Source organism: Amblyomma maculatum, chromosome 8 (genome assembly GCF_055883805.1).
Source record: "Amblyomma maculatum isolate TAMU_Amacu chromosome 8, ASM5588380v1, whole genome shotgun sequence".
Taxonomy (NCBI): Eukaryota; Metazoa; Arthropoda; class Arachnida; order Ixodida; family Ixodidae; genus Amblyomma; species Amblyomma maculatum.
The window spans coordinates 109,649,578-109,675,986 of record NC_139351.1 but is presented as its reverse complement, the minus strand read 5'-3'; the positions used below and the strand labels follow the sequence as shown (position 1 = coordinate 109,675,986).

The following is a 26,409-nucleotide window of genomic DNA, read 5'->3' as shown; positions in this document are numbered from 1 at the left end:
GTCAGGGAATATGAAGGAAGCACCTAGCAGGTTTTTACGGTGGTGTCCACCCCACCTTAGCATCATACGCAAGTGGCGTTAAGCAACAGTAAGCTACTTACTGCACAGAATTTCATATTATATAGTGTGCATACATGTGTGTGTCCTGGGTGAAAAATCAGCGATTATCTCTATTACACTTGCCTCAGTGTCACGCTTGCAACTTGGTCCCAGAGTGAGTGGCACGTTGCTCCTCTGAACATCCAGGCTCAGGGGCATGGGGCAGGATTCCACCAATGTCTGGGGCATGGCCTGCCTAGCCAAGAAGCTCAGAAATCAATGCATTCCAGTCCAGTTCCTATTGAACTCTGTTCATTCAAATAATATGTGGACATAGATGAAAAGCACAGCATTCCTTTGTATGTCTAAATTACAAAAGGTGAAATATGGATATAATCTTGTGTAAATATACGTCACTAAGGGCCATGATATGTTTTTTTATGATATATGATGATGATATGACCTTACGACCTGGCATCCCTCATAGCCGATATCACTTAAGGACGTTGGACTCCAAATACCATATTAACTTTCATGTTATTGGCAGTTCTGCATAATGACTTAATGTGTCTGCAATTACCAATGCTCTACTGCAGTTGAAATGCGGATGTTCACATATGCTAACACCATCACAACTGGTTTCAAACAATTTCACTATGCAAATGATGTACTTTATAAATGTTGCAGCCATATAATATCTTATTCTGCACCATAATAGCTATAAACACGAAGTTGCATAAGTTTCACCAGTGTATGGAGTGTTGCTTCGCTTAGAGAAAATAAAGATTTTCTCAGCTTAACTACTCGCTACTTGTCCAGGCTCAAATTTTATGCACAGGAAGCATGTGGTAGTAAATCTTGTTTACACTATGCTTGGATCTGGTGCAGAATTAATTGAATATCTGGATCATGTGCAGGCCAAAAAAGGTGGTTTTGCAACAGCTATGTAGCTGGCAGTACCATCTCTCACCCTGAAAGGTTGGATAGCAGATTTGTCTTCTGTCGTTTTGGCACTCATACCAGCAAGTGCTGCCAGCACAGCTTTTGGTCTGGCACTGCCACATTTTATAGAGAATATTTATTCATTCTCGTCATTTCAGGCAAGTACCCAAGAAAACATAGTAGTATATAAAACAAAACTTAATGCCAAATGCTACCTCTGCATAAAATTTTGACCCCTACATATCAAAGGTTAAGGTGAGATAATCTTATCTTCTCTGAATGACGCGACACCCAGTGCATACTACATTACCATCTCCCTCCATTTTCATGAACAGAAAGTGTAGTAATGAATTAAGCTGGGCATAAGCTTGTAGCTGTACACACATGTAACTATATATTTATGTACTAATAGCTCGTCTGCAGTAAACCAGTGGCCTAGTCTACAGCTACACTGACAACAAGCAAATGAAGGATGCATCAAATGCATTATACTGAAGACCACATGACACTATCGAAGGTGCCGTAAACTACAGGTGTCCCAAATACTTGTACATATGTTCTACTAGCCTGCTGGTTAATTGCCTCTTAGAAGCGCAATGCAAGCACTACTTTCTGTGTAATTCAACAAGGGTGAATTACTCGTAACCAGCAACCCTTTACTGAAGCTTTGTTGAAAAGTGTTCTTTGCAGATTTGCTGTTTCTTATTCTGCCTAGTAATCTGTAAAATCCAGAGTATCATTTTTATTATTCAAGTACAGCTGTGTGTACCTGAAGCTGTGGCTTAGCTTTCAGAAGACATAATTGTATTTGCAGTAATAGCTGCTGTAATAAAACAAGTTTTGGCGGTGGGCAGAAGCTTTTTGCTGCTGGCAGCTACTACAGTATTGCCACTGCTGCTTTTCCCGCAAGCTGATGGGACTGATGGAAGCATAAATTAAATTTCTGGAACGCCCATGCCAGTATTTGTTTTAGTGAGAAAACACTATTTCATACAGTCCAACCCAGCCACGAACATTATGCAAAGCCTGTGCTGAGCTCGGGAAAAAGACAACCGTTGGAGCAGATCCGGAACCATTCATTTCTCATGGGAAGCAACAAGTATAGAACCTCGTAGCTACTGCTACAGCCAATCACCCCACGTGTTGACCTGCAATGTCACACTCTCACACTCTGCTTTGTATATTGTCATCTCCATAGACTTTTATCTGTGTGCACAAAAGCTTTCATATGTCCTACTCAGCGTCAAATAACTGTGTTGAAACCCTACTACAGCTGAACCCCATTATAAGAGACATGGATGTAACAGACAGTCGGCTATAAGAGACACCATTCACCCAAATGGTTGGCCACCCTATGAGTTTCATTACTTGGACCTTCTTTTTGAACAGACATTGGATGTAGAAGACAACTGGCTATAAAGGACAAATTAGCCTTAAAGTTTGGTACTCAGTCTTGCTTATAACCGACATTTTAACAATATATGCGGCACTATCCATCGCCAGGTTCAGTAGCTGCTACGGCGAAAATAAAAGAGAGACACACCTGAGCCGTTATAATTAATTACAACTTCAGAAAACAAAGAACAGGTCAGTCAGCTATGAATTGACTAAAAGAAGCCCCTGCAGTGGGAATGCAACATAGAGAAGCTCTTCAGGCTTGCCACAAAGAGCACAAGTGCGACTGCATATGCGAGCATTGGGAGTGCGCGTTGGGTTCTCCAATTTGTAGAGCTTCCTATCACGGATTATCATAGGTGTGTCCACTAGTCTGAAGAATATAGCGAAAATCGTCTATTATGTTGCATTTCAGTATGAGTGACAAATCTATCTAGTAAATGCAAAGAAAGTGCTCAGCTGATGGTGCGGACATAAACAAGTGATTGTGTCTAGAAAGCGAGACATAGCTAAGCCGAGATCAAAACAAATGACATAAAAACACAAGTGGTTCTGCTATAGTGAGGGCAAATAACTGCTCTGTTTGCTGTTCAACCAGTTTCAACTCCACTCAGAAATGCCTCGTTTGCTTTTCATTTATTTTTCATCTCAATAGCGACACTCTCAATAGCCACTCTTCATCTCAATAGCCACTGTTACCCTTTGTCAAACAAGCATAAATTTCTGAGGGATATTGCTGCTGGTGATGTTTTATAGCTTTGGCTGCTTCTAAAACCTTGGTGGTAAGCTAGTTATTTTTACGATTTCGTGGCTTTTTTCTTTTATTGAATTCTTGTAGTGCTACCAGACACATAACTTAGTTGCGAATCGCTAGTTGCAGTGCCAAGTCACATCATGATCGCACTTTGCAATCGCTGCAAACATAGTTTTCACATCGGCCATGAGGCTCTTGGCCTGATTTTCAAGCTTGGAGAGGCTGTGTTGAACAGCATCAATGCAGCCATGAGGCAGACGATTTACAACTATTTCAGCAGTAAATAAATGTAAGAAAGTTGCAAGGTGTAGTCAGTGTGGTGGTCCATCAAGCAAATGCAATATGTATATAATAACGCTTTTGCGACATGATGTATCGTTCTCTTTTGCGTATTTTAGCCGCAAGATGCCTGCACCGAAATGAGGTCTTGTTAAAAAGTGTAAACGTGGTACCCTGCTTATAAGGGACTTCTCATATAAGAGATAAAAAGTGCTCCCTAGAGCATGTCCCTTATAAAGGGGTTCAACTGTATTTACTCTTAATCAGCTGCGAGTAGTTTTCCTGACCTAGCCAGTTACAATCACACACTTGCCTCAGGTGGCAGCAGGTTCCAGTTGGGATCTGGCGTGGTAGGAGTGAAGTCATATACCTCACTCCAGCGGTTGTTGAAAGGGCTGAGTCGAGCTTTTTTTAGCTGTTCTGAAATAAACATATTGCAGGCTTCATAATTCAGCCACTGTGAACTTTAGTTGTGGTGCACAATGCCTTGCCTGGGAATTCTTTGTACGCCAGCGTGAGACAGCCAAACCGCATCTCGGAGCATGACTCTATGGAGGGCTGGGTTGGGCAGCACAGCCAAGAGTCTATGCCAGAGCAGTCTCGAGCTCGTAGCTGCTGACAAGCAGATGCAAGGCGCACATCGTTGCAGTTGCGTAGGAACACACTGCACATATTGGATATAGATTTTTCTGCAGGGCTTCTCAGGACACCACTTTTTTTTGCAGCTCACCTTCCCTGTGTTGGGCCCAAGACTATGGTGCAGTTGGTGCAGTCATCAATGGTCACAGAGTTGAGGTAATCTAGTATGTAAAGGCTGGCGTTCTGCACATCAGTGGAAGGTTGTCAAAAACATGGGAAGGCATGCAAAGGACAGGGATATAATTAAATGAGAGGCAAATACACAATCAATGGATAGAATGATAAAAACATGTGAGTTCTTATGCTTCACTTTTGAACGCTCGGCCTCTAAACATTCGAAACAGACCATATGCTGGAGTGAAACACTAAAATTAAGCAGCGGGTGCGATTTAAACACTGCATGGCGCTAACAAAGGCGCGTGAACAGCAGTAGAATTAACACAGGTGTGTGCCACATGGGGTGAAGCCGATTAGCGTTGACCGATTTAAATTTGGGGCAGAAAGGGTTCCTGATGTGGCAGTTGATCATACCACGAAATATTTGAGCGCGCGTATTCGTACGTATACACTTTTAAAATGTTTAACCTGGAGCTATAAATAAGTGCCCAAAGGCCTGGTAGCGATATATATTCATACGTACGTGACAGTTTCTTATTACGAACTGTTGCCCATCGACGCTTCCCGGACATTTCGTGACAGTGGACTCCACCGTGTTTTCGACAGTGTAATTGGCAGCATCCACTTTCGGCCTGACATCCCTGAGAAAATTCACACGTTGATCTCGCCATAAACTGACGACGACGAACAACGCAAAAAGACGAGGCTCACCAAGAGTACGTCTTTGCTTGGTTTTCTTTCGGCCGAGAATTTTCCGTTGAAAACAGCATTAGTTTGCGCTGTATTGCGCCCATAGTGCATGGATTGCATGTGTAAACGTGAATGTCATAAGCTACGTACCGAAACCTAGGGAGCAACAATCCTCGCGCATTTTTATGTTGTCCATCAGTGCCCGCTGTTGCTAGGAGACGCTGACGACCTGAAGGATACAAGGATATACTTGTGCGAGAACGGAGCCGTGTGAAAATTTGTAATTCAACAGGCTTTTAGTTCTGGGAGTATTCTGCATAAGCGAGTTAGTCGCTCCTACTTCTCTTTCTAGGGCACTGTAATCTCTAAAGCGCTCTGAAGACGCCCTAGCGGTTTAGTACGTATTTTAGCAACTCAAATTTCGCGGGATTGCTCTTGGTATTTACGGTCATGCAAAAAACTGTTTTATTGCATGGTCCGTTAAACATTTTTTCTCCTTTTTGGCTGTAAAATCTTTGTATTTAAGTAATATTGTATCAATGTTTTTTTCATTGCTTGTTTTATTTGGTCACGTGTTTGACCCCTAGCGCCCCTAGTAACGTGAGGAGAGTCTTGGAATATCAATGGTTCTCTGCGTGCGATTGGTAGTGAGGATCGCGAGGATTGTATTAGTCGCATATGGTTCTTACTGAATTATTCGCTGTAATGTGACCCTTCTGTGTAAGTGAAGACTAATAGTCACCGAAATCTATACATTCATTGTGTTGAAGGTCGTTGTCATAATCTGCCGTGCAATTTATGCTTTAGCGCGCCTTGAGCGCGGCTGGTACCTAAACGCGCGGTGTTCCACGGTGCTCAGCTGTTACTGACAGCAGGTTGAACCCATAGCTCCTACCCTTACGGATTTCGCGCTTTCTTGTCGCCTCCTAGTAATGTGCGGTTGTAAGTTGTCATGCTAATGGGGGATCGAAACGCAGGGTAGGCGCGCGCGATATCCGTGATGGAGATCGAACGGCGGGTGTCTGCGACGGGCGATCAAGCCCTGAAGCCGAGCTTGGATATGCGGCAGCTCTTCGTCGACAACATCGCCGTCGAGGGTGACATGCTGTGGTAAGTTCGTGCTCTGCACGCATGTAAGTGCGTACTACATACGTACCACATTATATGTCTTTTTTTGAAACCTTTGTGAAGGTGCGTATTAAATGCGTGCGTGCGACGCATGGTACCCGGCAGGTTTAGTCACAAACGCTTGTAGCTTTATGCGTTTCTATCTTCTGGTGCAGTATAAAAATAAAGTGTTGCAGCTTGGCGTTGCATTTTTGGTTTGTGCGTCCTCCGGAAGTATGCGTTAGCGCACAGCCAACAAAAAGTGTCGAGAGACAACACAGTGTGGCAGTCACTTTTTCTGCTGCGCTTTTGGAAAGCGTAAGAGCAACACCAAAATAACGTATATATATAAAAAAAAAATAAAACAGTGTAATAAAACTAAACTACATAAGTACAAAGAAAAGCGTATCAGTTATGTGCTGCGCGGTCGGGTGAAACGGGTTATGAAATGTTCAGAATCGCGAAGGGTCTTGCGTAATCTATTCACATAACTTCCCCCACGGAAAGAGAAATTGGTCGTGTTATTGCTGCAGACGGCGGCGTAAAATTGGAATGCTGCGGCTGTTTGCAGACCTGTGCGATCTGAAGCTTGAAAAGTGGCTACAGGCAGTTCTGATTGTCATAACAAAGAAACTTTTTTTGTCAGCCAATTGCTCAGGTTAAGCACCATTGTAAATAAAACATTATAAGAATATTTGATGGTCATTGCATCACCAAAATGCTTTATGATTTATAATTTGCTGTGTTTGATTCTCTTTTAATGCCGTCCTCTCATGCATGGTTTAGGAATGGGATTTTGGGGGTTTTGTGACTGTATACATAAAAACACAGTTGATATGCTAGACAGTGGGTATAACTTTTCATGTTACAAAATGATGCTAGTGCGGACACAGGACATAGCTGTAGGGGTCAGTATTTGTTAGTGATTGAGATTCCTTATGCACAACTTTGACATTTTCTTTTTTGGCAGTCTGTTGGGGCTGGCTTTTTTTTTGTATTGTAAAAAATGTCAAATTTCTGGTACAGAAAAAAAAAATGAAAGCAGAATAAGCAGAATGCCTCTGGAGCAGAACATCTGTATAATAGTGCCACTCTACGGCTGCAGGACAACCATCTGGCACGTTGCTCATTCTTTGATTGCCAGCATAGGTGGTGCCATGTGTAGACGATTCTCGCAACCAGGTGTGCCCAAAATGATTGTGTGTAATCGAGAAACATAAGTTATGCAATGGCTATACAATGTAAAAAATGTGTAGCCTTTTTAGAAATATGGCATGAAGAAAAAATATTGCTTTTATGGTATGTTTTAACAGGAATCTGTCAACTACAATTGTAGACTGTATTGTGCTGTCTAGCAAGGCATACTAAAACAGCATGAAGGACAGAACATAATCATGCAGAAGCAAGACACGGTAAGCGCTGACTGTCAACTGGGGATTTTACCTCAGGAAGGGCAGGACAATATATAGGCTTACCAGGCTCAGAATGAGACAATTGCAGTTAAAGAAAGAAAAAACGTACACAAAGCTGCATGGCAAATAGCATGGGTCCAGTTCAGCTGGCAACCAGCAGAAAAACAAAAGTGTAAGCAAGCGGCAACAAAATTTGTATCCAGGTATAAGAGAAATAAAATCTGTTAACAAGATCAAGAACGTGATTACCTAAATGTTCGTTTTGGCAGACTGTTGTACTTTCCCACTGCGGGCGATGATAAGAGCTTCAAAGATTTCCCTGGTATGTTTTTCAGGGTAACATTTCAGAATTATGCACTGTTCAAAAAGCGGAACACAATTCAGACAAGATTTACAATGCAGTGCCAAGTTGCTTTTGGGCACAATATGTCAGCAAGGGACGATGCATGTTCTCTGAATGTTCCTTGTCCCGTCTCCTGCGCTAACACACTTGATGAAATGTTAACACTCTGTGAACCATCTTGTAGTTGCTACTAATTAGTGTAGTTGATACTGGTGTTTGAAAAGTTTGCATGGCCTGGGCTAATGTACTCCAGAGTGAGCCGAAAACAGAAATGGGCATGAGGGTGGCTTACAGTAGTGGCATTAGAAAGTGCAAACTTCAGTGGCTGAGTGGTTGCGGTGCTCGACTGCTGTTCTGATGGAGACGAAAAGCAAGGCGACCATGTACTGTGCGATGTCGGTGCACATTAAAGAATCCCAGGAGGTTGTACTTTCCCAGACTAGAATGTGCAATGTAACCTTGGGACATTAAACATTATAAACCGGACCAATTTGCTGATAAAACTGTGCACCAGGCTGGGGCATTGCTTGTGCATATTTGTAAAAACTGGTGTACCCAGTTCAGTACAGAGTGGTGGCCTAGTGCATCCATCCTGTGTGCATTTGAGATCTCCATTGTCAGTGGGTGGTTTTCAGTGGGTGCAAGGTTTATCCCAGCGTGATGCTTAGCTCTCTTGGGGTGGATTGCTGGAAAAGGTCGTGTGATCAAAATCTTCTAATTAATGCTTGCCTTCATGGAGGGCACAATACTCAACTAGTATTTGAATGTGGCCTCAAATTACTGCTCTTAAACCGCATATCTGTGGATACTAATGACAAGATAAGTAGATGGAAGCAGATTTAAGTCTTTTTTTTTTTTGCGGCTTGGTAGCAGGGCAAGTTCACTTTGTTGGTAGACATCCCTCTTTGGTCCTTTTTGTGCTAATGATTTATTGGTTGCATTGTTCACTGCTTCAACAATAAAAGGACCTTAAAAACTGTAATGTGCTTAGTTTGATGTACAGGAGAAAAAAAAGTGCTGGAAGGGAAGGATAGAAAGACACATATGTCTAGTATATACCTTTTTATCCTTGCCTTCATGACGGCATTCTTTTCCTCCTCCACAGAAGCCTACATAGTCTGCATATTTTTCTTTATTATGCAATGGAACACTCTAAACAGCAGTGGGGCTTTCATTGGCATACTTTTTTTCGCACCAGCCTTGCACAAACTATTGGCGTCTTCATGTTCCGTGCGGAAGTTCCCAAAGCTGAGTTCTTTGGGAGGTGGGTCCACTCCATAAACTTGGGGTTTCCTACAAAGCGGACGCATAACTTTTGGGAAAGGAACTTGGGCAGTGCCCTGATCATGGCCCAGACTGCTTTTCCTTCATAGCCAAGCTGTTGCTCTGTCGCCAAGGAAACATCCCCACAGGCACCAATGTTCTCCAAGTCTTCAAAGCTGTACCGACTGTTACAACTTGTTTTTGGAATAAAAAAGAAAAAGTGACTGCACACCTGTAATCAGAAGGAGTTGAGTTATGCAGAATTTTGCCATTTAAAAAATAAAGTTTGATAATTACAAAATTATAGGAAGATGTACTTGGTTGCTTGTAACGCTCTGATTAGGCTGTAGTATTGGATATCAGTGGGCATGTTTGGAAAGCTTTCTGCTCTTTTCATTGACACATCATGTGCCTGGGCTGGCTCAGTTGGGGAAGCTGGATGTGTCCTGAATATGCACAAGCTTGCATGAAGAGGTGCTTTACAGGTACAGTAATAATGCAGTGCAGAGAACAAGGTTGGACAAGTAGGAGACAAACGTTTTTGTCAGCTGTTTTGTTTTAGGCAATCGAGCAGTCAGCTCAGCTTTTCATAATGCTGTTGATCCGGCTAGAGCAACCATGCAGCTATTGCATTCACTTCTTTGTTGGGAACAGTGATGAACGATCTGGGAGGCTATCAGCCGTTGCGCTTGCTATTATTGATGCCTGTGTGTTGAACCTATCAACAAAAAAGACACTCTAGTTAGACTTGCCCAGTGGAGTATGCTTCCCAGACATAATTTAGTGTGGGTAACCAAATGCACTGGGGACTTGATGCTGAACAGAATTTGCTGACGTGATTGGGGCCCTGACAGGGGATAGTTTTTACTTCAGTGCAACACTTGGCTGAACGTTTCACAGCACAAAAGTATAATTGAAGGACGATTGTTTGAAAGCATTGCCGCCTTGATACTGGTGATGAGTGTATGATTTTAATGCATAGTGTAAAAACTGTTAAGGCATTGACTCTCTACCCAACAGTGTGAGAGGATGTTGTTGTTATCAGACACTTTAATATTCAAGCAAGGGATTACATTTCATGGCCATACTTTCCCACAGTGCCACACCCACTGATATTACCTGATGATCTGTATGTATGCTCTCTGCCGTGGCAGGTTTTAGGATTAACTTTTGCATATTCTCACACCATGCTCTAATGGGTAGCTGGATTAGAGAAGGGGTAACCTGTTTTATTTGCCTCTCGGGGCAGCCTGACACCCGTTTTCCCAAGCATTTTATTCCTGCGGACGCAATACTCTGTGCTAGGTAAAAGGAATTGAATGAAGATTGCGCCTGTTGGAAACCCAGTGTGTGGTTGGTAGCATCGAGGATGGAGCCCTGCATTTCCTACTTATGAGGTAGACACCACTAGGGCACAGTCACATCTGTCTTGTCACGTCTGTCTTCAGTGCCTTCATTTTTTTTTTTTTATGCTCAGCTACGAAGCAGCCGACAGTGAGGGTGGCCCTGGTCTATACGTGGGAGTGGAAGCGGCCACTCCATCGCGTGCCTACTTTGAGGTGGAGCTCCTGGGGCTGGGCCTGGCCGACCTGCTGCTTGGCTTCCTCTCGCCGCAGAGCACCCTCACCAACCAGTGGGATTCGGCACTGCCTCTTGCTTGCCGAGTCAGCAAGGGCAGGTGAGGCACAGGGCTCATTCCTCGATGCGTTCTGGTTGAATATGTGGGGGCCGTAAGTAGGTTTGGTTTAGCTTGTGGTTAAACCTGGAGTTACGTGAGAGCAATCTGCATGGCTACGTTTAGGTTCAGCTTGAAAGCAAGGACATGGCTTTTGCGCATAGTAGTTTACTCTATGGTTTCATCTTTATTTATGCCATAGGGGCACTTCACGTATGAGCACCCCTTGCCTCTCGTTATTGACCATTCTCGTTCGAGTGTAGAAGACTTCTAGTGGTATGACATTGTCTCTACACTGAACTCAGGGGCACATTGCCGTCACAGCGTTTCAATAAACTTTCTGTCCTAGCAGCTCACTGTTGTCCTCCGCCTCTACCAACTACCGAGTTATCTGTCGTATTCTTTTTCTTGTTCTTTTTCTTCTCCTCCTTCTTCCTTTTCTTCTTCTTTTTTTTTTTTTTTTTCTTATTCTTGTTCCTTCTTTTTTCGCTCTTCGAACAGGCACGGCGAAATGGCGAGACTGTGGCTAATGCAGCTCTCGCTACAGAAATAAAAGCTCTCATGACATTGTACGAAATTCGGACTGATCAGGGTAGTAGGGGGGGAGCAGATTATGAGCCTAACACAAACATTCAATACCAGAAACACACACATACTTCTGCACAATGATTCTCTGCCACCCGCTGGTTTGTTGTACACTGCGAGAGCTCACTCACAAAGGACCCTTGTACGATGGCACAAGTGCTCTAGCAGCTGCCGGAACAAGAGGCACATGATGGTGGCAAAATCATGTGACCAAATACGGCAGCACCAGTGCTTATGCATTGTAAAGCATATATATTCCTGCAAGAAAAAGAGAGCACAATAAAGAGTACAGATTCTTTTCCCAGAGCATAATATGTTTTAGTAATCTAAAAAATAGCAATATAGGAAGCTTTCCAAATAAACGAAGCATTTCTGTCTGTCACTGATTTTATACATTGATTGCCATTTGCCTTTGCAGGAGTTCTGTGGCCGTGCTAGAACTGCAGATATTGCAACTAGAGAGTGTTCTCTCTATGTTGCAGGGCTGTTTGGAATACACGAAAGTGTCAAAGTGGCATTTGCTATCAAGGGTTGGCATTATCGTTTTGCCCTGCCATTGTGATACGAGGTCAATGCTGGTGTTATGGGGTGGGGGGCTCTTATAGCTGGTATTTCTCAAATTTGTACTGCCTTTCCTACACTGGAAAATAGCTGTGCCTGGTTATAATACATCCAAATATGAGCATGCATTCAACTTCTGGCTGACAGGGAATGGCAGAAATTGGACACGACTGATTGTACTTTCCGTATGATACAAACAAATTTAAAACATTTTGTACATTCCATAATTACATTAAAAATAACCTTGATGAGGTGATGTCTCTTAGTGGAAAATTACTAAAAGAGGCATTATCTTCTCAATGTAATTTTTTTATTTTTTTGTGTGTGTTTGTGTTTGTCATTTTTTTTTTCAAATATAACCCCATTTTTTTGTGTTAAAGTAAGGTGCTTCAGAAAGAACATTTTGTTGCTATCATTTCATGTATGTGACTTTTTTTTTTACCCTCGCATATTTTGCAGCAAAATATTCTGTCTGAGATATCTCAAAAACTTTTCCGATATTAACAAAGGAGTTATTGTGAAGCACGCGGGCATAGCTATGCATTTTACCTCTGTTAAAATGCTGCTGCCTTGGGTGGGAACGAACCCTGTGTCCTCAGTTGCTAAGCAGCATAGAGCCGCTAAGCCACTGAATGGGCCCCAACTCTCTCTGCAGGCTGTCGGAGTGCCAGAGCTACAAGCCCGGTGTGGCTTGTGGTCCAGGCGATCGGGTTGGCTGTGGTCTCTTCTTCGACCCCAAAGTACGCTTCTGCAACTGGGGTACCGTGGTCACCTTCTTCGTCACTCACAATGGAAAGGAGGTCAGTCAATCCTCCACCAGAACTGTAAAGGTATTCAGAAGGTGGTTTGCACAATCTATAGTGCAGTCCATTGACCAATCATGCCATGCACATCAAAGGCAAGCTAATAATCTACGGGACGTTTATAAAAATTGTCGCTTTCAAGCCTTGTGATGCTGAACAGTATGAATCTCCGCACATGATATCGTTTAGTGCACACGACAGTAGCATATTGCTGTTGTTGGTGAAAAAAAAATTGCAAACGCAAAAGAGAACTAAACACAAGCTTAAGGAACACGCAAGACAGGACGGTGGGTTGGTTCACCAGAAATTGCCTCCCTTTCCGCTCTCTCTGTTATATAGTAGGAATAAGTGGCAAAAGAACTTAAGGGATGCTTAAGGTTGGCCTTTACACCGTTCCTTTTCTATTGCGTTTCACTAGGTTCACCTTTCATCAGCTTGAAGTGACGATCCTGCTTGGTCTATGGATAGTGTGCCAGTTTCGCAGCCTGAATGTCCCAAGTTTAATTCCCACCGTTACCCAAATTAGCTCAGTTTTCTTTCTGTTCACTTTTACTTTCCTTCGGTTACAGAAACCTCCCTAGGAAATTTGGCATCAATGCGAACATCTTTTACATATCCCTGATTTTTATTGTTCCACAGAAATTTTTTATCATGTTCAGCGACATGGTACCTTTAATGCTGTCTCGTTAAAAGAAAAAGCGTAAACTACTGAGCCAAGTTAACTGTGGTTGCTTTTGTGGGCAGAGCACGGTTCTAGTCTGTAGTCTTTGTTTTCTTGCTCGACATGCTGTGGAAGTTGAGAAAAAAAAGTTTTGATCGCCAGTACTTCTGGTGTTAATATTTGGGATAGGACTTTAGGCAGTTCAATATCTATCAGTATTATTGGCTTTTCTTATCGTCGGGGGGCCCCTATGTTAGTTAGTTCCTCACTGGGGAATATGAGCGGCTATAGTTTTTGTGGTGATTTGTAGTATACAAGCAGGAACTTCAAAGCAGAGCTTTGTAAATTTCTTTCCACTCCTTGCAAGCTTCATGTAAATTTTGTTTTGCAATTTTGCAATGACAGCAGCATGTGCCACCTTCACGAACCAAGCATGTGTCGTGTTGTGGGTGTGTCCCTGTCCATACTTAGTTTTAACATCAGAAATAGGGGAATCAGCATGCACAGGAATAAATTAGTTGAGCGAAATTTAATTTACTCTTTATGCATGAGCACTTATATTGAGCATGTGTTTACGCGCATGCAGATGTAAACATGCAAACATATTTGTATTTTTATACAGTCGAACCCAATTCTATCAAACTTCGCTAGATTGAATTATCTTTTGAATCGAACAATTTCCGGGCTCTGTTAAACCACAGCAAGAATGTATGCACCTTTCCAATCTGATTACCGCCATATTGCTTGCTGGACTGCTTTTTTCGCCTCTAAGCGAGGATGTCAAGTTGCCAGATGTGGGAGGCTGTTCTGCAAAATGCTATCGAGCAGTCCCTCCCTGGCACCGTTGGTATGGGTTCCAATAAAACAAACACTGGAAGCTCAAGTACACTTTAGAGCAATGCTTAACCGACTGCAAAAAGCTCAGGCCTTCTCAAGGCCTCATTGCGAACTCAAAGCGAAACTGACATGTGGACTGCTACGGTTTTGAGAAGGGTGCAAAATAGGGCAGTTCGGCAGCATTTTAGAGACGAAAACTTGACGCTTTAGAGGAAAGTGTGTCCAGGACAAAACACGCAGTCCCGATTTCGTGCATTGTATGTTTTAACTCTGACAAAAAAGTGTTAACGGCTTCATGGAATAGACATGGTGTTATGGTAGTTTTGTGCTTCCTTTTATCGATCTCTGCTTATATTATTGCAACCACACATGTGTGGAAGCTTTCCATACTGCGGCTTCTTGTTTCGGCACTCCCACTAAAGCCAGAAGTCTCCCGGTTTCCTCGTATTGGTACATTTCTCACTTAGCTGACCCGCAGTTGCTGTGTGTTTCTTTCTGCGCTTGCATATTTTCCCTAGTTTGAGAAAGACGCCGCGGTTACTTTGGTTCTCTTTAGCTACACAGGATCTGTTCAGGCATCCGGGCGTGTCGGGTGGTTGCATAGGTTCGCAGGCGGCACCCTTTCTTTGACTTGCGTTCGGGCTTGTCTGCTTTTTCAAGACCGTTCTCTGTATTAACGTGACAAAAATACATGGACCCCAATGGGCTTCGCGCATTCCTGCTCCGTTCATTGTCCGGACAGCGAGCTCAATGTTAACGAAGCATAAATACATTGAAAAACATTAGTTCCCAGAAAAACTGTCCATAATTCGGGTCATCCATATTCACTTGGATGACGCGTATAGATATGCACGTGTAATGAGATTTGGCATGTCTACATGGTAGAAAAATGCACGTGATGTGCGATGTGAAAAAGTGGCACAAGTCTGCAGCTCAGTTCTTATTGGAGTTGCAGCCGTTCTTGTGGCTGATTTTGGTACATATATTCTCCTCTGCCTTGCAGGTGGGCAGGTCAACATCCCTCGTGGCCGGGCGTCTTCACCCGGCCGTGGTGCTGAGGGATTCGGGGCAGCAGGTACGGCTTTTGGGAGAGGGCCGACCTTCGTGCGCCTCTGCAGAGGACGCTTTCATGTGTGTTGACTCCAACGAGGACGATTGGCTACGTCTGCATGACGTGCACCTCAACGGGCCGGTAAGCTCCATAATGATGTCCTGTATGGCGTTGCTAATGGAGAAGGTTAACGATTCACCAAAATCTTGTTTACTGTCCCAACTATGCTAGCCTTAACTCTTTCAGGACCATAGAAAAAAAACGGGCAAAGAATAAGAGCTGCATGCTCCAACAAGCGGAAATTATGAGTTCAGTCTCATGTGCAAAATCATTGATCGTGTGTGATTAATGACCTTCGAGATGGTCCAGAAAGAGTTAGTCTCTAGCTTTCAGCAGTGGAAAATATTAAATTCCATGGATTGAGAGCAAAGCATCCGTATAATTCTGCAACCTCTAACAGTGCTTCTGAATGCACTTCGTGTTATGGTCAAAATAGTTTTAATTCTTTTTTTGAGCTTTGCAAGGTCAAAGTTAAACTTTTGCCACCAGGCTCAAAAGCGACTATTTTTCGATGACCGCTGATCAAAGTGCATGGCGTCAAATGCAAAGGAGAAATTAGACATAGAAGGCAGTGTGTGAGTCGTTGAGGAAGAGAAGGCACTGTAAAAAGGGGAAGCAAAGGATTGCGGGATTACTGAGCAGCTGGAAACATCGTATAGTGATCGTACAATAGTAATGGCGGCTGCATGCCTTAGTGAACCCAAGATTTCATTTCGCTCAGTTATGATGGGTGTTTCGTGAGCGTTGCCGCTCCAGTCATGTCAGCTGCTTTTGTATTTTACTGTGTTTGTACTTCCTTGGTGGGCACTTGGTTATGGCTGGCCTGAATAGTACGGATTGCTCTGTAAACATAAAGTGAACAGAAAGACGTACATGTGGAACATTCCAGTCAATAGCATTGCTGTCGCTGCGCGTTTTCAACCTGACTGTCTACGAGCTGTGTAATAATAGTTCCTTTAAATTTCTCTCAAGTTTTCAAACTTTCAGCCCCTTCGCATTGCATCCATGCAGATAAGGTAAAAATATAATGAAATAATATATCATCGTTTCTGCTAAGGCCCGGGACAACAGTAGCATAGAAAATGAGTGTAGCTGCTGACATGATTCTGCAAAAAATACTTAAATCTGCAATTTTTCAGGAATCGCAGGCACTGCTTTGTGTTTTGTTTACAGCTGATAGTGCACATTTAGTTTTGAAATGGTGGGTGACGAATTAGAGAGATTGAAACATCAGTCATTAAAAGAAGTAAGAACAGGCATTGAAAAAGGCCACAAACAGACGGGAAAACTTTGCACAGGAGGATTCAGGTATACCATCTAGGCCAGTGAGCACATTTGGTTATCTCGTGTACTGATGACATGCAAAGGTTGGCCATTCCAAACTAAAGCAAGAAATTTTTTTTTTTTTAAACTGGGTTAAAATGTGCCTTCGTGATGCCACATGGGGACAGGTTCTGGACCCAGTCTTAGATAAAATTGGGGTCGCAGTGAGGGGTAGTGGGGGAGGCGTATCTCACTCGATGTTGATGGGGAGGATGCAAGAAAATGAATTATGTTGTGTCGATTTGGCAGGCAGAGCAGAACTGTATCATGAACATAGTTTTTGAACCACACCTTTGCTTAGGTCCAAGGACGACATATTGTTTTGAACAAAAATGCTGCCTCCGCAGGTGCTAGAGTATGCGGGTCGGGGTGCCAGCATGATTGACGTTGGCTTGGCTCAGACGCGGGCTCCACTCAGCACCACCAACCACTACTACGAGTTGGAGATCCTGGACCCGGGCGAGAAGTGCTGCATCGCCATCGGCCTCGCCCACAGGGTATGTATGCATTCCACAGGGGTGGCTTATCAGTGCAGTGTCTGCTCACTAGACGTGGCACGCTTTATCACTGAGGGTGCTTGAATGGGGACAGTGTGTATCGTGAATGCAGTGCGTGCTCACAGGTGTATCCTGGACGACAGCTTTCAAGGTCACTGATATTAACACAAGTTACGATCAACTTGCAACAGTGCCTTATGTCATGAAGGCAAAATAATCCAACAATCCAGCTTTTGCCGAAAGTGCACTAAAATGAAAAAAAGCTCCCGTAAAAAAAAAAAAAAAAATTAGTTCATAGAATGGTAACGTGAGATTCAGCAGCAGTAAAGATATTTTCATTTCGCAATAATAGGCCGAGGTAAATCATTTGAGAGCAACATACACGTAGGCATGTGTAGTTGTGGAGCACACTTTTTGGTTTTTCACTGACTACAGTTTGCAGTGCAGCTTTATGAAAACAGTGTACAATAGAATACCACTTGAATGAACGTCACTAAAACGAAGTATTCAGTTGTACGAACTTTACTGAATCCCCCCACTGAAGCTCCATTGAAGGCTATATAATTGCCCTTCATTTTAATGAAATTCATTTTTTTTTTCTTGCTCACTTGTTCTGCGAACATTTTCCGTGGCACCATCCTGTGTCTCCCATGTCATACCAGGCGCTTCATTAACCACAACCTGCACTTTCTGTCGCATATTTTTACGTTGAGAACCACGCTTGATTGCCACTTGATGAAAAGTGGCTGTCATTAAGCGCTAAACAGAATTGGCTATATAAACAAGTTTGTAGCCAGCCGAATCCATGGCTGACTTTGCACGCTTAATTGGCTCTACAGTCACAGCCAGCGAGAACCAGAGCTTCAGCCCTACTAGGCCTTTTAGCTCCAAGAAAGGTGTATGTATGCATGCTGGTTAACCATGACTGCTGAAACAAAGATATGCTTGGAGAAAATGAAGGCTTTCGATGCCCAGTAGACTATTGGGCCGGGCAAGATTCACGAGATCTTGCAATTCACGAGATTCACAAGACAGTGGCTGACATCAAGACCACTGCAGTCCCAAGTTCTAAAGTGCTGCAAAAAGTTACTGCATTGTTGCTTGCAAATCAGTGCAGTGGCACACAAATGGATTGAGATATGATTTGAACACCTGATATTTTTTGGAGCTAATGGAAACAAGCCTCCATGCGTTTATTTCAGTTAAGCTAACTTTCACTTTAAAAAATAAATTTTTTTCCTAGGGCCCCTTGAAGTTTATTCAAGTGAAGTTTCACAGTACGAGTGTACTAGCTGTGAGGCAAGCATGAAGCGGGGGCAGCCCTTTCGAGCTGGTTTAGGCTGAGGAAAGGTTGCTTACAACCAGCCTGTCCAAATGGAATCTTTGGACACATGCTGCATCTAACAAGGCTGTCGATTTGTAGGTTGAGGAAGTGTTGTTCGCAACCGAACTATGAAGAAAAAATGTTCTAAAATTCCTTATTCTTGAAAGTGCCGAGTTTAATGTGCAAGTATTTTTGTGTGTACCCCTTCCAGCAGCTGGATATAGTGAGGGAGAGACAGAGGGGGAGTAAACTCAGAAAGGCTCATATGAGAAGATTGAAACTGCTGCTATTTCTTAGCACAGCACAAAGTTTCCACGGAAAAAGAAAAAAGAAGCTTGCTGAATGAATCTTTTGCATGAGGTTCATTATCTGAAGCTGAGTGCTTTCTAAGCCTAACTGCTTTTTATGCAGGACTACCCCAGGCAGAGGCACCCCGGGTGGAACGGAGGGTCCATTGCCTATCACGCTGGTAAGCCAGAATTAATTCAGAGCGGTGGATCTTGTTGTTGTTCTGGGTTGGGTGAGGAGCGGGGTTTTCCATTTCTATAAACCATTGCATGAATTGGGACTCAAGTGCCACTATTTATGATGCGTATAAAGATTTCGGTATGAATGATGACTGAAATGAATTAGTGCTCTGAATATTGCGCTGAAAGAAATTTTATTTTTCATTGGTTGCATGCTGTTTTACATTTTGCCGCGCTGCCAGGGCTGTAAGGAGGGGAAACACACAGTCAACAACAAAAGTTTGTGGGGTGCATCTTCTTGTACCACTGCCTCATGCAGGGGTGCGACAGCTGCGCCAGTTGCGCCATTTTGATACAGCTGCATATTTCTGCGCCATAAGCGTGAAATTTGTTAAATTTGTGCCACGCTGCACCAAAATGTCCTGAGAAGCCGCAAAAATTTGCCATACTCGGGAACAACGTGCTGTGGCCGTGATATGGCCAGTCACAACGTTTTAGACACTGCAGCGCGCGTCACTGGCCTTTTAGTTTTATTTTGAGCTGGCGTCACGCCATTCTAATGTCTATATATACTCATAGTTTTCTCTCTTGCATCCGCATGCTCCCTCCACTCTTTGAGTACGCTGAACTGCTGCTGTTTGAGGATGCTTCGCCGCACGGGTCACAGCTCTTGTGGTACGTGAAGCGTCTCCATAACGCAAAGGGGCAATTTGTAAGGAGGCACCACAGCTACTATGTCGCACTGCGAAAAGGGCCGTGGCGGTACTTGTAATTTTGGAGCAGTACTTAAACACTGTGTTTTAGGCACTGCATGCTTGTACTAATGGGTGTAGCTCTAGTTTAATATATGGCTCTTGGAAGTTTTGAGTATTTTTCTGGGCTATTCATGTACAGCAAGGTTGTTCTTATGCTGTCTCCTCGATAGACTCGCTTCCCCATTGTCAGATAGTGTAGGAGGTGCGTCAGTTATGGTAAAATTTCAGGCGTCGGCAGGTCGGGAAACCCGCAGCAGCATTTGAATTCCATAATGCTGAAGTGGAGCCCAAGACTGCCAAAAATAACATTTATGGAGGCTGGACTGTCAAAATACTATAAAGTCTTCTCTGTGCATGAAATATATACCCTAATATCCCGAGTTATCGCTTGCCTCCACTTAATCAAAATATTGTGTTTAAAGCGACCGAGTCATCACCACCCATAAGAAGCGTAAATCATGGGCTGAAGATGCTCTCGCTCGTCAGTTTTCCTTGCTTATTGCTTGCTTTCTGCCCTTTCCACTTTTTTGTTGCAGTTTTTTTTTTCCTCTTTTTTTTTTCTGTGTGTGCTTTTGAATCAACGTTTATTTATTTATTTTTGTTTTGTTTTTTCTGGGCTCACTTTTGAGCACAGGCTGATTGCAGTCACAGCTTCAAATTGAGTTCTTCACAGCTGCCCTCGCACGACACGAGCTGTGGATTTTGCAAACAGTGAAACATTGTCTTATGAGTCTTGCGAGCAAGATAAGATCCCGGGATTAAGATTGTCAAACCGTGCTAGATGCAAAAAAAAGGCAAGAAAGGCAAAGGCACAAAATTTTGTAAGGCAAAACCTCTACTACTTATTGTACAAACCAGTGTTTCGCCTGGCTCAGACACAATGACCTTGAAGGTCAAATCAAGTACACATCCAAGATTAACAAAACATAAATTGTAAGGGAGTGTGAATATTAGAGAATTTCGAATATTCGATCGAATGGCACGCTATTTTATATTCAATTAGATCCCAATGTTTCGGCATTCGAAATCTCGAAAATTTTCGTCCGATGCGTATTGTGCTTCTGAGATGCTTGTTTTAAGTTGTTTTGATTTTGAGTAGAGCGTAGACCGCGGTACCGCGCTATTACCAAAACATTAGCTTTAGGTAAAATACACACCAAATGGGTAGCTTCTCTTTCAAAAGTGCTTTAATAATCACTGAATGAAAAGCAGCCCTCTAAATCCACTGCATACTGAGATTAACTTTACCGTACTGCGCTCAGCGCGACTACGAAAATTACTGCCACTGCCACCACAGAATTGTGTATGCACTTATCAGCTAATGTCCAATCACGCTAACTTTCGCAGTTGCACTTTATGCGGTATGCTAAAGCGTCACTTAGTTTTTTCATTCCCACGAAGAATGTGAGGAGCCTCGGAACGAGACTTGTTGGTTGGAAAACAAGCCTTGCATTGAGGTTGACAGAGGAATCCTAATTTTGTGTTTAGCTTGGCAGCCAACGACATCGTACCTCTGTTCTGCTTCGGCAGGACCGTTCTGTCATTGTGGAAATACTGCCTCACGCAAATCGTTCGGTGCATGTTGCAGGAAGCTAGCTGAGCTTTCCAGTGGCGCCCCGACATTTCACAGTTCACCGCCACACGAGAAATGCGATGCTGCCATTTCACGACGAAACTTGAACGAAGACGCAATCACGAGTGCTTCGCCCCGCCGTGGTGGTGCAGTGGTTAGGGCGCTTGACTGCTTTGCCCAAGGATGCAGCATTGAATCTCGGCCGCGGTGGCTGCTTTTCGATCGAGGCGAAAAGTAAGGTGCTCGTGTGCTGTGCGATGACAGTGCACTTTGAAGAACTCCAGGTGGTCAAAATTTCCGGAGCCCTCCACTACGGCATCTCTTATAGCCTGAGTTGTTTTGCGATGTTAAACCCCATAAGCCAAACCAAACCAAACAGCGAGTGTTACCGCTCGCTCTTTTATGAAAGAGCGATTTGGGTGAAGGAAAGCACTCAGGATGCACATGCTACCTGAAGCATGACAGTTGCGCTTTGCATGATGTCGGGACTGTGAAGGCACTACTTGTTGCTTTTAAAAGGAAAGTAACCATAGCTGCCAAAACTGCTGGCACTGTGTGAAGCACTGCTGTACTAAATGAGGCAGGGAGAGCCTGCAGTTATTGCTGCCAGACAGCTCAAAAGGTCCTCCCCAGCCACACTTTGCAGTTAGATCGCAGATGCTTGGCCCCAGGGGCTCGTCAGTTGTGCTTTTGGAGAATGTGGGGTATTCAGGCACATAGCAGTTTTTGCAGTACACATGGCAGGCACATGTGTACTGCATTCCGTGGATACTCATTTCACAAAAGATGATCTGTCCCTTGGCACTTGAAAAGCACGACGAGTTCCCGGAAGAATATAGTATATACATACTGCAACATGGGGCTTACAGAACCAAAAGACACACTTATGCTCATTCATGCTGATTTATTCCCAAAGAAACTAAAATAGGAGCACTTTTTTCTTGTAAAATGCCTCTCGGTATTTATGAATTGCCTATACACAGAGGGAGGGTGTTACTAAATATGAGGGGTTTAGCAGATTTAAGTCACTGCTAGTAAAGTGAGGAGTGGGAGGTGAAAACACTCAAGGTGATGAAGTAAGCTCATAGTTCGCGAGATTTGTTGCGCCCAAAGGCACAGGTAGCTGTGCAATAAGCAATTAAATCTGTGTTGCAAGTTTTTTCTTTTCTTTACGAGGTAAATTTATTTATTTTTTTATTTTGCAATATTGTATTGTCAGTCAGTCTTTGGTGACACCTGGCCCTTCCATTATTTCTCATTTATTTTTGTTTGGGTGCTTTGAAGAGCAGTTTTTTGTAATTAACAATTTTTTGCAATACTTCCTTTAAGATATTGTTTGAGCTGCCGAGTGTGCATGTGATCGTGTCTGTCTTTCAGGATATTGTGGGCGGCTTCATACTTCGTCAGTGCGAAATTATAGTTAATGGGACCAACCTGTTTACCATTGCACTCTTCATAATTTGGAGGGAGAGGAGCGATGAAACTCCCCCTTCCCTCCCCCGCCTTCCGAATGTGCCATGAAAGCATGAAAGCTGTTGTTTGGGAATATTTGGAGAGGCTTCCCCCCACACTCCCTTAGGACCGCCACTGGTTGTAGCAGTGTTGCAACAATCCGCCTTGTTCACAAAATGTGGCACCCTCTGGGGGTGGTTGAAAATTCCCCTGCTACTGGTTGAAAACGTTCTTAGGAGACACAGCCGTCAATGAAATGACGGTGTGTGTTCTTGACAGCTACCGCCATCTATCGCATACGCCTGCCAAGAATATTAACTATACATGGCCTCTGAGATCAGCTACCGCTGTGCCGATTGCGGAGGCCAAGAACTGCACATGCGCTGCTAGGGTTGGTGGTTTGTTTTCAACCAGGGGAAAGGCACGTATGTGCAGAGCGGTCTTATGAAAAAGGCGGATTGATCATGAGTGTTGTTGCAGTACGTATTTAACTTTCACAAATGCCTGTTAAGTTTTCGGCTAACGTTTGATGAAATCATTTGGATGAATTGTAGGGAAACCACGGAACAAAGCTTGAACACTTGCGTCTAAATAACTCGGCATGGGTGGCGCAGTGGTTACGGCGCTCGACTGCTTGCGCCCAAGGACGCGGGATTGAATCCCGGCCGCGGCGGTCGCTTTTCAATGGATGCAAAAAGCAAGGCACCCGTGTGCTGTGCGATGTCAGTGCACGCTAAAGAACTCCAGGGGGTTGAAATTTTCGGAATCCTCCACTACGCCATCTCTCATAGCCCGAGTCACTTTGGGATGATAAACCCCAAAACCAAACCAAAACCACTTGTGTGTTAATGCCAGTGCAAGTTTGTTCATGCATGTTGAAGGGATCATGTGTATGTCTTCTCTAATGGTGCCTGTTGTTGCCATTGCAGACGACGGCAAGATTTTTGTTGGAAGCGGAGTAGGATCACGGTTTGGACCCAGGTGTCAAAAAGGTGTGTCTCAGATTACTTTGGTAAAGCGTTGCTCAAGAATTGTGACATTCCTGTTCAATGCGCATGACTTCAAGAAGAAAGTTCTGCGGTTGGGGTAGTGTGCTTGTGGCTTATCTAAAAAGTACTTGAGAATGCCTAGAGCCATTTTGCGATATGGCAACAGCATCCCAGGCATTGTTGGTTGTTAAATGTTGTCAAGTTTGTTAATAATTGTTGTAATTTATGAGCATGTTTTTCTCTGTATATCACTAGTTATGGAGTGTCTAAAATTTGGTGCCAGATGTTAGTCGCGTGTGACTGCACTAGTGGGTTTCTTTTCATTATTTCACGAGGAGGTAATTGATCCTGCAGTTGCCGCATCGATTCCCAAAACATTCATGTTTGTGCAGGTTAGGATTCAGTAGAGGAAAACCCTCATCTTTGGTCATCTTCGCAGTATGCAGAAACAAAGGTCTCTCGATGCCATTGACACAAACTTGGGGGAGTGTGAGGTCTGGAAATACCACTGCATTTAAATGAAATTCGCAGCCAGTGAGAGCTGTGAGCTTGGGGGCCGACTTATGTTTCAAGTTAACTAATATGCGATGACTGTGACCACGTCTGTGGCTCATGTGTGCACCGTTATAATTGGATTGCTTAATTAAATGTTCATTTTGTTTTCGTGGTTGAGTAAGTTCGAGCCGAGCTAATAAAAAAATAAAATTTGTTTTGCTATGACCAGTGCCCAGTTTTTCCGTTTTATTATTTGGGCACAAGTTTGTCCATGAAGGGTAGACTAGTCAAAATCAGATAATTCAGTGTGTGCATCGTCATTTATTGGAAATGTATTGATGTGGCTATCAACAATAGGGGACATAATGGGCTGTGGCATCCTGTTTCCGCCTGAGTACGAAGATCCCGACGACTCCTTCAACAATGACAACCGGCCATGGGCGCTAGTGGACGATGACGAGGAATATGATTTTTGGCGGGATGACGCACCTCCCCTTGCCGGCACTTCAGTACAGGTGAAGCCTTGTTGTACAGTTGCTGCGGGAGGATAATTATTACCGCAGCCCTCATCCAGGCTTGTATAGAAGAAATGGTGATATCACAGACTCTCTGACCGTTGCAGGTGTTCTTCACCTTGAATGGTGTCAATGTTGGCCGCAGAGAGGTGGCCATGCCCAAGGGTGGCCTCTATCCCACGGTGGGCATGCTGAGCTGCAGGGAAAAAGTCAAGGTCGACCTGCACCCCCTCACGGGCTGAAGGCACCAGTGTTGGATGCTGCAGTGTGTGCGTGTGTGTGTGTGACCTTCCCATCCAGAATAAGAGAACACCTGGTTGAAAGAATGTGTTATCTGGTGATAAATAAGCTTGAGGTGTTGACATGGGATTGTCAAGAAAAGGGTGCTCGTTTTGTGGTCCTGAAGTGATCACCATTGACTGTGTGGTTGATATTTGGCTGTTGATTATTTCCCAAGCTTCAGTGTCTCACTTGTTACTTCTTCTCGGGCACACAGCACAGAGGGCAAACCTGTCACTGGCTAGGTCACAAGCAGATGTCCAGGTCTTCTGTGAGAATGACAGCACGAAAATAAAATACAAAAAAAAAACCAATTTCAAGCATGCCTGAAAAAAAAAATGCACAGATTTAGCATGGCTAAACCTAGTATAACGTGTGAAGCCACTAGTATGGGTTAGTTTATTTTGGTAGATGTAAATGACATCGCCGTCTTTTTGCCATGTTCACCTACTTGTCACAGGCATGCTCATGACAAGGACTGTGATGTCGCTTCAGTCATACATAGAAATGTGAGCCGGTTAGACCTCATGAAGTTGTTCTGTGGCACAAAAAAAAAAAAAAGGATTCAAGAGCCTCGTTATGAAAATTGACAAAGTGAAAAATGCAGGAAGTGTGTGGAGACAACAGTTTTTTTTCTGTCACTTTCATACAAAGGGAACTTGGGCCTTGCTGGAGAACGAGGTTTTGCCTCCGATATGCGTCCCACTGCATGCTATTTTCTTTATTTATTGTTGTTGTTGTTGTTGCAAAGTGATTGCCATAGTGCTTTTGAAAGGTCTGTGCAGAAGTAAGCTTTGTCTCTGAATTGGTGGCTTTGTGTTTTCTGGCATGCATGTCATGACTGCACTTTTGTTTAAGTTTTTTTTTTTTTTTTTTTTTTTTTTTTTTTTTTTTTTTTTTTTGTATGGTGGCTGCGAAATGAAGCAGCTTTTTTTGTCTTATGGATGGACCTCAGATTGCAAGAGATAGGGCATGTCTCCTGCTTTGCACAGAGGCATCTTCCCACTCATTTTAACATAAATCTTGGCATTTTACCCATCATAGTGTCAGACTGGCCTCCAGTGTCTGAAACTTTCACAAAATGAAAGGCACCATGTGTGTGAGTTGCTAGACGAGCACTTCAGTCATCGTGGGAATGCAGGGAAATGTTTGCTTTTAACCCTGCTTGGCTAGTATTTAGAGATCTGGTTGTGCGATTCTGCTGCTTCGCAGTTCAGGTTAATAATTTTTCCCAACAGTAATGGCAGTGGTAAATTCCTCCAGTTACGAAGCTCTTTGGTTATTCGTGTAGGCTTCCAAAGTTCTCGGGAAACAGTCCGTGCTTCCACTGTGCCTGAATTAAATTATAGGATCTCACTTTTTTTTTTTTTTTTTGACGTATTTCAATAAAATAAATTTTCATATACAGTAGAATCGCTATGCAAATCTTACGAGGCCATGGAAAATATTTGTGTCATTTAAAGAGAAGAAAATTTGTTTGCAGTGGACGGGAAACGGACTCGTGTGGATCTCTATAGGAACCCAAAC

The 26,409-nt window shown here is 43.4% G+C and overlaps 2 protein-coding genes across 4 annotated transcripts in view; one reads left to right on the top strand and one right to left on the bottom strand.

Moving 5' to 3' along the window:
• LOC146182164 (protein XRP2-like) overlaps positions 1-4,999 on the bottom strand; it is a 10,583-nt gene extending 5,584 nt beyond the window's left edge. Inside the window, exons 1-6 of the mRNA XM_084577185.1 lie at positions 4,877-4,999; positions 4,689-4,806; positions 4,140-4,231; positions 3,901-4,073; positions 3,723-3,829; positions 184-291 (exon numbers count right to left, since the gene is read on the bottom strand). Of these exons, the coding sequence (XP_084433311.1) occupies positions 184-291; positions 3,723-3,829; positions 3,901-4,073; positions 4,140-4,231; positions 4,689-4,806; positions 4,877-4,959 (681 nt within the window). The 5' untranslated portion in view covers positions 4,960-4,999. The remainder of the gene's footprint in view (positions 1-183; positions 292-3,722; positions 3,830-3,900; positions 4,074-4,139; positions 4,232-4,688; positions 4,807-4,876) is intronic.
• On the top strand, positions 4,180-26,409 carry LOC146182163 (SPRY domain-containing protein 3-like). 3 transcript variants are annotated; one of them, XM_084577179.1, is made up of 10 exons: positions 4,180-4,204; positions 5,833-5,965; positions 10,458-10,658; positions 12,457-12,601; positions 15,106-15,294; positions 16,884-17,033; positions 18,769-18,826; positions 23,534-23,596; positions 24,446-24,603; positions 24,711-26,409. In XM_084577179.1, exons 2-10 carry the CDS (start codon positions 5,856-5,858, stop codon positions 24,843-24,845), a joined length of 1,209 nt encoding a protein of 402 aa, XP_084433305.1. In that variant the 5' UTR covers positions 4,180-4,204; positions 5,833-5,855; the 3' UTR covers positions 24,846-26,409. The 3 variants fall into 3 exon arrangements, with proteins under 3 accessions (XP_084433305.1, XP_084433304.1, XP_084433303.1); XM_084577178.1 differs by lacking the exon at positions 4,180-4,204 and adding an exon at positions 5,467-5,575 and having other exon boundaries at positions 5,838-5,965; XM_084577177.1 differs by lacking the exon at positions 4,180-4,204 and adding an exon at positions 5,467-5,575.